Source organism: Fukomys damarensis, unplaced genomic scaffold (assembly GCF_012274545.1).
Source record: "Fukomys damarensis isolate Sample0158 unplaced genomic scaffold, DMR_v1.0_HiC HiC_scaffold_22, whole genome shotgun sequence".
Taxonomy (NCBI): domain Eukaryota; kingdom Metazoa; phylum Chordata; class Mammalia; order Rodentia; family Bathyergidae; genus Fukomys; species Fukomys damarensis.
Window position 1 is genome coordinate 23,554,596 of NW_022900934.1, and position 12,268 is coordinate 23,566,863.

The window sequence follows — 12,268 nt, forward strand, 5'->3', positions numbered from 1 at the left end:
AAGGCTATCATTGAGCTACATCTCCTGCTCTGTTTTCTATGTTTTTTTATTATTTAAAACAGGGTTTAAGTCACCAAGTTGTCTAGACTGGACTTGAATTTGTAATTCTCCTGCCTCAGCCTCCCAAGGTTTTGGGATTACAGACATTTTAAGCCAGTTCTTTGCTCTTGTGATCACATTTTCTCCAATGTTTGTGTTATGACTTTACAGTACTCCCTGGAAGACCAGTTGTTACACTTTATGTTCCAGGGGATCCTTTCAGATGATCACGGGCTGGCTGCTGCTCTCTGGAGAACTTTCTTCAACCAGAAATGTGAAGATCCTCGACAGCTTGAGTTGCTGGTGGAATACGTGAGGAAACAGGTGAGAGCAACCAGCTCCCCCGACATATATACACACAAATCTTATGGCAGGTGGTCCTCCCAAACCCTGTGTGTCCTGGACTTCCAGGTCATAGGAAGGTGGGTTACCAGAGGCCAGTCTGAGGGAGTTCTGACCTGCCCCCATTAGTAGCTGGCACCAGTGACCAATGTGTCCTTTCTCTGGGTCCAGCCATGAGCCAGACTGGGGCCAGCACATGAGAGTAGAGGTAAGGACACCATGTAGCCTCTGGCTTTCAGAAAGTCATAGCCATTCTTAACTACACATTTCATTACCTGCTGTGTGCCTGTGGAGTCCTGGAAGGCAGGGGCATAGTCAGCCCTTCTGTACACACTTAGAGTCCCAGGACTCATTTCCTGTTTCTGACTTCTAGCAGGACTTGACCCCAGCACCATTCTGTAGACACAGCCATCTTCCACAGGCTGCTGTCCCCCAGCAAGCAGCCCCCTCAGGCCCTCACTCCTTTGTGTCCCCAGGGCTCCCTGACACTAAGGTTTCTAGGAGAAGCTGTCCTGCAAGGACTGCTTAGCCACGGAGCTTTCTCGAAGCCATGGAGAATCAACTCCTTGATCTCCTTTCCCCCAGATCCTATACTAAGGGGAAACTCATGCTTTCTAGGTGGGTGCGCTGAGTGACAGGAAGAACAAAAGTGGACTCTCTTCCAGGGTCTCCCAGTGAGTCAGCCTATACTACTGGCCTCGGACCCCAACCTGGGTGATTCATGTAACTCTAGAGACCTCAGCTGCTGTGGACAGCTCATCAACTTGGGCTGTATGTGAGTCACAGCTTTGCTTTCTGGCCCTGGGCTGTAGGGCAAAGGGCCCTCACTCCACAGTTAAGTCTCTTACTCACCTGTATATATGGCTTTCATGCTTCCAAAAGGTAGAAAAAAGAAAGCCAGACCCCAGATCTTGAGCAGCCAGGGCCAGTAGGACTGGCTAATTGGTTGCTAGAAATTTGTCATTGAGCCTGTAGATCCAGACAGAAGCCAGGACTTCTGTTTGACCATTCTTCAAATCTGTGAAAGCCAGGGAGAAGGTACTGTAGCCAGAGGGCCCCACCCACAGAGAATTCTGAGACACACTGTTGACAGGACTTGCCCTCAGAGAAGCAGATGGCAAATCAAATGCTATTTTCTCAGAAACCCACCCAACTTTTCCATCTGCTATGATCGGCTTGTGCCCGAGGCCACAAGACTCAGCTGGGACCCCTCCAGGGTTCCAAAAGGTAGAGCCTGCCACAGTTAATGTTTCTGTAAGACTCATGTGACCCTGGTGAAAGCCAGACAAACAGTGATGAGGCTTTTAGGAAAGCAGGTCGCTTTGATGGGTACCCTGTTCTAGCAGCAAACCTGCTATCCCCAGCCCTGTGCCGGGAGAGCAGAGACTGATGAGGCCCAGTCTCGCATCAAGGAGCCAGGTAGGCACACAGCCAGCCCTGGAGTAAGGTAGACACTGGGCAAGGTGGGGAAAGAGTTGCGTTTTGACTGAGTGGATTAGGGTAGACCAGGAAGCTGGGCCTTGAGCTTGGTGCTGCCTGATAACCACTCCCAGGCTACGTTGAGGTTTACAGCCAAGGAAATGGGCAGAGTGGTGGTGTTAGGATAAATTGCTGGGAAGGGGAATGGGTTTTAGGGAAGATACTATGGTTGAGCTTCTTGCCCTGAAGAGACATAGGGAACATGGGACTCGACCTGTGAGAGGCTGAGATTGATGTCAGAGGTCAGCAGTCTAAAGATGGAGCAATAAGTGAGATTAGTTCTTGGAAGAAGGGACTGATCCAAAGCCTAAAATGAAGCCTCTGATCTTTCTGTCTCCCCTGAGGGAACCTCATCTTTCTAGGTCCAGTACTACCTCCTGCTCTGGTCCAGTTTTCCCTGGAAATGTGGCCTGTCCACTTGAAAGCATTTCTCCTCTACTGTCCTCTGTCCTAGCAGGTGGCCTGAGGAATCCTCCCAGAGCTGCCTTCATCTTCTGAGACTCCTTTCTCTTGCTCCCATTTGCCTGTGTTCATAGGTGTCCCTTCTCCATGCTGTACACCTAGATTTCTGGGCAGGTCTGAGAGCATCCAGAGGCCTAGCATTGCCCAGGGCAGTGGCATCTGGATCTCACCATCTCCATGCCAAATAGGCTGGAGGCAGAAATGATAGAAAACCCAGAAGGGACATGATTGCTGTCTCCAGATGTTAGAGCAGCTGACAGTTGCAGTAAGCAGCAGTATATGGCACTTGGTTCCCCTGGTTCCAGTGGGAACACCAAGGGTCAGTGATGACAGTCGTAGGAGACTGTTGATGACCACTTCAACAGTAGAGCTGCCGTTTCCCTCTCAGTCATCCTGTAGCAGGGAAGCTGGACCCACTGGCCAGCATCAGGGCCTCCTGGAGGACAGTGGAGGTATCCATGTTAGGGAAAGCTCATGTGAGTGACCAGCACTGTGCGTGTGCCTTACTTAATCTTTACATCCCATGAGGCACACATTTCTATTCTGTCAGACAAAGGTACCCTATCTGAGAAAAGGGAAGTAGTCACATTGGGTAACTAGGAAGGAACAGAGTTGAGATTCTTTCTCCCAGTAGAATCGGATGTGGGTGGACAAGGTGACTTTTGTAAATCACAAGCTCTGACTTCCTGACCTGCAGGAACTCTGCAGGGAGGATGTATCAAGGAGAGAAAAAAGTGTGTGTGTGTGTGTGTGTGTGTGCGCGCGCGCGCGCGCGTGTGTGTCCATACAGTTGTCATAAGGAATTCCCTAAAACCTTCCCCAGTGACTGTTTCCTCAGATATTCTTAATAAAATAACCTGGAGATCAGAGAGCCTGGCCTGAGACCTGGATGGTCAGAAGCTCCTCAGCTCCCTCTCCCATCCTCTTGTTGGGGAAGCTGGTTCTTTTCATTGTCTCGCATACGTTTTGCCCCATCTTTTCCTCTGTTCCCTGCAGATACAGTATCTGGACTCCATGAATGGCGAGGATCTGCTTCTGACCGGAGAAGTGAGCTGGCGCCCTCTGGTGGAGAAGAATCCTCAGAGCATCTTGAAGCCCCACACCCCTACTTATAATGATGAGGGTCTTTGAGGGGCTGGTCCTTCCAGGCTGCTGGCTAGGTGGCTTTGAGGAACTATGGCAAGAGACGTGCTTGGTTGGTCCAGGACCCTGCAAGAAAGTGGCCTGAACTGACCTTTAAACAACATCTGTCAAATACCGGGCCCATTTGTGTTGATTTTCCTATTAGTGTGTGTGCCCAGGAGTCTGATCTGGTGGGGGTATAATGCTGAGAGAACCTCTAGATCTTCTGAGGTATTGCCTCCCACAAGAGGAGCCCGTAAAGCTGATCTTGGTGGTGCACACCTGTAATCCCAGCACTCTGGGAGGCTGAGGCAGGAGGATTGCAAGTTCAAGCCCAGCCTGGATAACTTAGTGAGACCCTGTCTCAAATAACAGGGCTGGGGATATATCAGTGCAAAAGCCCATGGTTCAATCTACAATACTGCAAAAACAGTAACAAAAACAATAGAGGAGCCCCAAGTAAGAGCCCCTAGCACAAGCTCCCCAAATCCCTCCAGCAGCTTTTCCTAAAGGAAGGTGTACAGGGGTAAGAAAGGGGTTGTCATCATGCCCCTGCCCCAAGTCCTGCTGTGACCTAGGAGCTGTTTGTAATGCTGCCAAGTCAAGACGGGTAGCCACACTCTGTCCCTGGCTTTGAATCTTGCGATTGAGTTGGCCATTAAAAAAAACAGACTTATCTCTGTCATGGCTTTTCTTTATTCTAGAGACTTTTTAGGAACTTTTGTGAGATCGTGGCTGCCAGAAGCTAAGGAGCACTTCCCAGCTCAGAGACAGTGAAAGGGGAAAGGTCAGGGTCTCTGTTGTTGCTTTTGCCTTCTGTTTATGAGATGTGTCACTGTCTGGCCAAGGCACAGCCTGCCAGGCCCATCCTCTGGTGCCCCAGATGCCTCTGATGTCCAAGGGCTTGTCATTTAGAAGGAAGCCTCAGGGCTGGGCGTGGTGGTGCACCACTGTAATCCCAGCACTCGGGAGGCTGAGGCAGGAGGATCTCTGTGAGTTTGAGACCAGCCTGGGCTACATAGTGAGTTTCAGGTCAGTCTCAGCTATACAGTGAGACCCTGTCTCAGAAAACTTAAAAAAAAAAAGCCTCAAGAACAAAGAGAGGTCCTTTCGTTACCCCCCAGTGAATTGGTGAGGGACGTATTCCTTTTTCTCTGTTGGCCTTCCCTTATATGAGAAGAACATTCTTCTTGGCTTAGTTATAGCACCCCAGGACCTAGCCCCGTGCCCAGCTTTCTGCCGGCTTCCCAGCTTCTGGAGTCCATGCTGCAGAGCCATGTGGCCAAGCACTGGAGGACCGGTTCCCTCCTCCCTTGGAGTGTGGGTCATCTCTTAGGGGATTTTTTTTAAATTGAAGTAAGGGGGTGGGGAACCATCTTTCCCCTCCCTCCCCCATCATACTTCCTTCATCGAACTTGCTATAAAATGAGTCATATAAAGAAACTCTATACGGGTGAGGTATATCCCACTTCTGTGAAAATACTACAAATCAAACCACCTTCTCTCGGTTTATTTAAGATGCTTTGTTGCAAGCGGAGCTCTAGAGTGAAGCCTCCTCTGTGTGTGTGAGATAATAACACCTTGTAACTCATTACAGCTGGGCACTATTTACATAAACCAGAGCCAAGCCAGGCAGGAATTTGCTGATTAATTTATTTTTAATGGAGTGAAGTATACCATGCACCAAAATAAACTTTACTGTGTGTACCTAACTGCTCCTGGAATGGATGGAAAAATTAATGGAACAGATTTTGGCTCCCAGCTCTGCACATTAATTCATATATAAAAGTTATTTGAGCGTTAACCCATTTGCTGCCCAGGGCAGCTCACCAGCCACAGAGCCCAGCCCTTAGCACCAGTTTAGCTACCGGGCTTGCTTTAGAATCCTGGAACCTCAGATTTGGAAGGAGCTTTAAAGGTCATCTGGGCCAGCTCTGGTCCAAAACTTGACTGCTCTGCTCGACATCTGAGTTGGATACTCATGCAGGCCCTAGATGGGTCCCTCAGCAGCAAGTGGATGGTCCTTGCCTGCACAGGATTCAGTGATCATCAGATACAGCAACTTGTGACCTGGAGCCACACTTCAAAGAGCCAGGTAGAATCTGTGATGTGTCAAAGCCCTCACTTCCTGGCCATCAGCATCTTTCACTGGCCACGCCAGTCCCTCTCTAGGTTCCTTGGTTGCTACAGGCTCTTCTCCCCTGCCTCCATCCCAGCCTGTGTTTGTGGGTCTCTTGCCCATTTCCTCCCTGAGCAAACTGAAGCCCTTTGAGTTACCCGAAGGGACCACACGGTGTGACCTTTACCTGGACCACGTGCTGCCTGCTGCTGACTGAAGAGAGATCCCAGGCTCCCTCAGACGTGACTCCTTTGCCCCCACATGTCCCCCGCTGTCCATGGTGCTCCTTGCACTGTACTCTGGTCACTTAGAGCCTCAGATTTTTTTTCCTTCCACATGCCTGCCTCCCGTGTTGCACTGTGAGCTGCTTCCTTTCTGAGCAAATACCGTATTGTGGGTCACCTTTGTTTTCCCAGCATCCAGCAGAGTGCTTGGCTCACAGCTGGCATCTGTGTGTACTTTTTGTTTTTGTTTTTGTTTTTTTGAGACAGGGTCTCACTATGTAGTTGATACTAACCTGGAACTCACTATGCCCAGGCTGGTCTCGAAGTCACAGCAATCCTCCTGCCTCAGCCTCCTGAGTGCTGGGTTTACAGGCATGTGCCACCGCACCCGACTATGTGTATACTTTTTAAAATGAGAGAATAAGTGCCTGAATTATCACTCATTAGGACAAGCCCAACAAAAAAAGCCTCTTTTGGGGGTCATCCTCCAACTGACCTACAATTCAGCTTATTTTAACAGTACTACTAAGCTGGGTATATGGCATATGCCTGTAATCCTAGCTTCTCAGGAGGCTGAGGCAGGAGGATCACAAATTTGAGGCCAGTCTGGGCAACTTAAGGAGACCCTGTCTCAAATAAATGGGCTTGGGAGCACTTTCCTAGTACTTGCAGCACACTTGGCTCAATCCCCAGTATCCCAAAAGAGAAAGAAAAGTAATGCTAACATATTAAACTCCTCCTTTGGCCTTAGCACGGGACCCAAAACCAAAAGCTCCAGCTCAATATCTTTCTAAAGTAAGTTGTTATACAAGTAAAGAGCATGGCATCTTACTCCCAGGGAGATTGTGCTTTATGAGTGATCTTGTCATGTGTTTGTCCTCTCTATACATCAGAAAAGATCACCGCAGAAACAGTTATAAGAAAACTATTAAACTTTGAAGCTGGTCATGGTGCACACCTGTAATCCCAGCACTCAAGAGGCCCTATCTCAAGAAAACAAAATTTCTGGAAAGATAAATGCAAGTATTGTGAAGGAAAATAATTGTATCAGAAAACCTAGACTGCCAATCAGCAACTTTAAGATGACATTTTTTTGTAATTTACAGAATATTTTAAATGTGTTTTCTCATCATAGCCCTTCCATAAGTGAGCAACTAAGGGCAAGAGTCCTAGCAAGTTATTCAAGAGTGCTACAGCCCATGTTATGTGGCCCCAGGACACCTGTTCGTTCCCCAAACAATATTGCCTCCTGAAGTCAGCAAGGAGATCTGCAGCTCAGTGTAAAACCTTGTCCTAAGCTTCCTGAAAGCCAAAGGTGGAAAGGGGGAAGCCTTAAGATTACATAATTCTAGCTGGCTGTGTCAGTGCACACCTATAGTCCCAGCACGAAGGAGGCTGAGGCAAGAGGATCACTGGGAGTTCAAGACCAGCCTGAACTATAGAGTGAGACCCTGTCTAAAAAACAAAACAAAAAAAAACAGTCTACTAAGCCTGGGGATGTAGCTCAGGGAAATGATGTTTGTTTAGCATATATAAGACTAGGTTTGATTCCCAGCACCACAAAAAGAAGTTTATTCACAAGAAGATATAATTTGGTTTTATCTAAAATTTAAAAAATAATCACTATTACATCAAACTGACATTAAAGTCCAGGCCATGATTCAGTCATTTTTTTTTAGACGGTCTCACTGTGTAGTCATGGCAATCCTCCTGTCTCAGCCTCCTGAGTGCTGATATTATAGATGTGCATCACCATGCTCAGCTCAGCCACTGTTTTTTGAGTTTCCGCTCTGTGCCAGACACTGCTTGATGTTATCACTTGTTACTGCATTTAATATCCTCAGTGACAGTCCTGTGAGGAATTAAGTTCTTGTTACAGATGAGGGAAACAAGCTCAGGAAGGCCCAGATGTACTCTGTGCATATTCGCGTGGCTCTGACATGAAAAGCCCTGTATTTGTTCTAGAAGGGGTCCTAGATAGAAGGGGCAGTTATGCTGCAGTTAGGAAGTGGAAAGAGACCTAAGGCAATATTCCAGTGCACATGCACAACAAACTGGAAAAATCACTGCAAGAGGGTTAGGAATCAGAAAAGCCTCCAAGACTCAGGACACAGGATGGGCAAGGCTTAGGGAGGTGGAAAGAAAAATAGGAAGTGAGGAGCTCCTGGGTAAATGCACGGAACCCGAACCTCTTCAGACTCAAGTGGCCCAGTGGGGTCAGCTGTGAAGGGAAGGAGCAATTGCGGAGGCCACGGGGCCATGAATCTAAGGTAGCTTGGATACTGCATCGGCTGATAGGCATCAGGGAGCCACCACGCGCTCTGTTGGACTGCGGCGGACAGGAGCAGACACAGCAGTGCCCAGAATGACTGGCCTGGCCAGGAAGGGAGTGCAGCTGCCAAGGCTCCTGAAGAAGGGAGCAGCCTCAGAGCTCTGGAACTGGAGATGCTGCTGTCTAGGAGAAAGGCTGAAAAGAAGAATCTTCATGTTGCTCCGAGTGATGGTTACAGCACGGTGTGAGTAGCAGAGAGTGCTTCCTTCCTTGGCTCACTGAGAAGAAACCACTCACTGCTGCAAGGTGACCCTGAACAGAAGCAAGTCTGAGCCCCCGCCCCGCAACCCCGCACTGCTTTGGGTGCACCTTGAACAATCTGTGTGAGGAGCCAGGCTGGTAGGAGGTGGGCTTTGGGCAGTCGAGATGCCCTGGGAGAGCAAACGCACAGGGCAGGGCTGTACGCTGGAGCGACTCGGACTGGGGATGAGGACACTGGCCCTGTTTGGGTTCGGAAAGGATACATGCAGTCCCGAGACTGGATGAGTTGCCAGAGGTGACAGGGCTGGGGAGCAGGAGCACTTACAGGAGGTGGTAGGAAGAGTAGGAAGCCACACAGAAGGCAGGCTCTGGAGAGGAAGCCAGGAATGGGGTGGGAGAGCTTCCGGGAGGGGTCTCAGCGTGACTTCCTTTAGAGAAGGGGCCAGGGAGTGACCCCAGGAAGCTGCAATTTCTACTGTGTTTTCCAGGAGCACAACTGTTGAGAGAATACAGGCTGTAGAGGGTCACCAAGGCTGAACGTGGGTATCTATTGGTATTTTGGGAGGGATGAGGTGAGAAGAATGGAGAAAAAGACAGGAATTAGGAGAGCGGGTGAAGATTCAGGGATTTTCGAGTAAGTTCTCAAGATGTGTGTGAAGGTGGGAGAACTCAGAAATGTAATGCACTTAACAAAGTAGGAAACCTTTATAAATGTGAAGGAAGCCTGGCCTTGAGAATATGGCCTGGCCTTGGTAGGGATGAGGGAACCATTTTCTGAAATAAGAGATGCAGAGGACAGACGGGGTACAAGGGATTCCCAGGGTGAACCTGGGAGTAACAGGCAAGCTCATGTCAACTGGTCTGGGCGCCTAGGAAATCTAGAGTCTGTCAGCCTCTGGGGTGCAGTGGGAGGGCAGGGTGCTGGCAGGTTTATGGGAAGGCAGGGGTAGCCCCAAAAGGTTTGAACTCTACCCTTGGAAACGGCCCTGTTGTATTGCTACCCTGGTCCTTCCCACTTCCAGGCCTCTCCCCACTGTGTCCAGATTTGGTCTTAGGGTTAGGACAGACCTCAGGCCCCTGGTGGAGACCTCTCCCCCGACTCACTGCTGCCCTGGAGCTGACCACCCATCAAGGGCCTTCTGTGGCTTCCAGAGACCTCTCCTGAACAATGTTGCTGAGTCTGGGACCCAGATTCTGCCCAGATCAAGAGCCCCCCCACCTTCCCTCTGTGGAGAGAAAAGAAGCTGGAGATCCTGGCAGAGGAGTCTCCAGGGATGGAGCATCCAAGCAGCAACCTGTTATATCAGCAGCGACAGACTACAGTGTCAGTGCCAAAAGGCATTTGGAAACCTCCTGCCCAGTCACCCTTAGACAGGTAGCAAGCTGAGCCCTGAGAGGCCCCACTCCCGGTTTCAGAGTCCTGGCCTGTCAGTTAACCTGCTCCTTTTTCTGTTTTTTCCTTCTCCCTGCATCCAGAAAAACTCTTTCACCTCTCGAGCCCCCATCTGAGACAGATGAGGGATTGGGGGGTGGGGACATGGTCCCTCTAAGTTTCTAGAATGGGTCATGAGCTTTTATACTCCAAACACTTAGTTTATACTTCGGCTTTTATTTTGTGGCTTGTAATTATTTATGAGTCTGCCTTTGCCACTAAACTGAGTTCCTCCAGGGCAGAAATGAACTCTTACTCATCTTTAAGCTCCGAGGGCTGGTGTAAAGCAGGCAACAAGTCTATTTCGGGTGGATTGTATGGTCAGATGGAGTGGGAACAGGATGGGCAAGGAGAAGTAGCTACAAAAATAGTGAGGGCTTAAGGGGTCAGTGGATAATATCTCTTCTGTGCCCCTCTCAAGTAGAGAACAGACAGAGATGACACGAGACAGATGGACATCAAAGCCAGTGGCTTTGGGCTGGGGACACAGCTCATGGTAGCGTGCTTGCTCAGCATGCACAAAACCCTGGGTACAATCCCTAGCACCACCACAACAAAACAATAAATATGATGTCTTTGCCAACATTACTGACAAGGGCAGACTTCTCCTTTATGAATGGAGAGGCCTTACTGAAGTTTACTATGTAGATGTGGATGGAGAATGTGCTATCTTCGCATTTGGAAGGGAAGGCGGGAGGGCGGGAGGGGGCCTTCAGGGCCAACTCTGGTCTAGAAGGAGCAAGGGACTGAGCAGGAGCTCTTGGGGTTACTGCTTCGCCTGTATTCAGGCCTTCACTGACCCCTTGCCCATTCAGGTCTGAAAAGCTCTGCAATTCAGCACGAACTGAGCTACTTTGCCCTCAGTCAAGCCCCTGATGCAGATTAGTGCATTCATTTCTCACAACAGCCTGGTCAAGGAGGTGCTTCTGGCCCCATTTTATAGACTAAGTTCCTATGACTCCGAATTTCAGCTCACCATTGCTCCAACCAGTGGGTCTCAGTCCAGTGGCACAACCACAGCCCTGGGTGGGCCCAGACTTTGGAAAGTCAGAATAGCTCAGAATATAGTAGTGGCCTCCTGAGGATATATGTGGTGCTCAGGGGACAGTGAGTTGCGGTATGGGTTGCTCCCAGTACTTTGGGCCAATCTCCCCAAGGGCTGCTTCTTAAATTTACCCTAAAATACTGTTCTGGAATCTTCCCAACCTCCATGCACTCATCTTTAAGAAGGCCCCCAGGGCTCCTCAGAATGTCGCTACAGTGGCTTTCCATCAGCACCTTTCCCTGCACCTTCCAGGGCATCCTGGCTCTCCTTCTCCAGCCGACACCCTACTTATCAGTTGGCACCGGCTGGAACTTTCCTCAGCTTTACGACTCAGCTCAAGCCAGCCTCTGGGACTCCTACCACTTATTCCCTTGTCTTTCCAGCTCCTAGGTGGCCTTGGTTCAAGGTATTTGGGCACACTCTGGCTGTCCTGCTAGGACTCTCGTCTCCCTGACCCAGAGGTGCCACAGTGAAGGTGTGTGGCAGTGCTGGCATCAGAGCAGCCTGCCTCTGGACGCCACAGCCAGCCTCTGCCCCCCTCCTCCCCGACAGGAGTCAACTGCCCAGGCGCCACTTGGCTGAGAGAGACAACAGACAAGGCTAAGTGGCCCCCAGGAAGGCTGAGCAATGACAGACAGGCGCCTGACACAGCTCCCGAACAGGAAAATATTTTCCTTCCTCTTAATAACAGTCATTAAGGGGCCTGTGCACCACACACTGCAGCCAGGGGCTGGGCTTGGGTCTGTCTGTGTAGCTTCCATCACCCTGGGCCAGCACCCCAAGGCCAGGATCCACCTGTCTACCCTCTTCTGACCCTTTACTCACCCAACCCACAGGGAGCAGGGCTGGATTTGATGTCCATGCTCTTATCACCAGGATGTCAGGGATTCCTGGGACCTGTCTCTTCAACTCAGTCCTCCCACCGCTGCCTCTTTCATTTCAGCTTCCTGTATGGACACCCAGTACCAAAGTCCAGGCTTTGAGTCAAGGATACCCCACTGCCCACACTTAGCACACAAATAGTACTGCATGCACGCGTGCACACACACGTAAATCTGGCATGTGGCCAGATATTAAAGACAGCCAGCAGGCACACAAAAGCACAGGTAGTACATACTTATAGGTACATGCACAGATCGTTATATGTAGATGCATACATATTTAGTTAAACCATAAGAAAATACCAGTATTTGGTGACTTTTTTTTTTTTTACTAACAAAAACAGAATTTTTTTGTTTTTTTGAGACAGTGTCTCACTATGTAGTTCAGGCTGACCTCAGCTTGAAATAACTGTAGCCCAGGCTAGCCTCAAACTTGCAGGAGTCCTCCTGCCTCAGCCTTCTAAGTGCTGGCCTTACAGGCTTGCACCAACATGCCCGGCTGCTGAAAAATATCAAGATTTGTTTTTTGAAACAGGGTCTCACTATGTAGCCCGGGCTGGCCTCAAACCCGCAGCAATCCTCCTGACTCA

At 49.6% G+C, this 12,268-nt stretch overlaps 1 protein-coding gene across 1 annotated transcript in view; it reads left to right on the top strand.

The window, feature by feature from the left end:
- LOC104873340 (ubiquinol-cytochrome-c reductase complex assembly factor 1) overlaps window positions 1-4,432 on the top strand; it is a 96,469-nt gene extending 92,037 nt beyond the window's left edge. Inside the window, exons 9-10 of the mRNA XM_010639947.3 lie at window positions 250-363; window positions 3,319-4,432. Coding sequence (XP_010638249.1) covers window positions 250-363; window positions 3,319-3,453 — 249 coding nt within the window. The 3' untranslated portion in view covers window positions 3,454-4,432. The remainder of the gene's footprint in view (window positions 1-249; window positions 364-3,318) is intronic.
- Window positions 4,433-12,268: the final 7,836 nt, after the last annotated feature.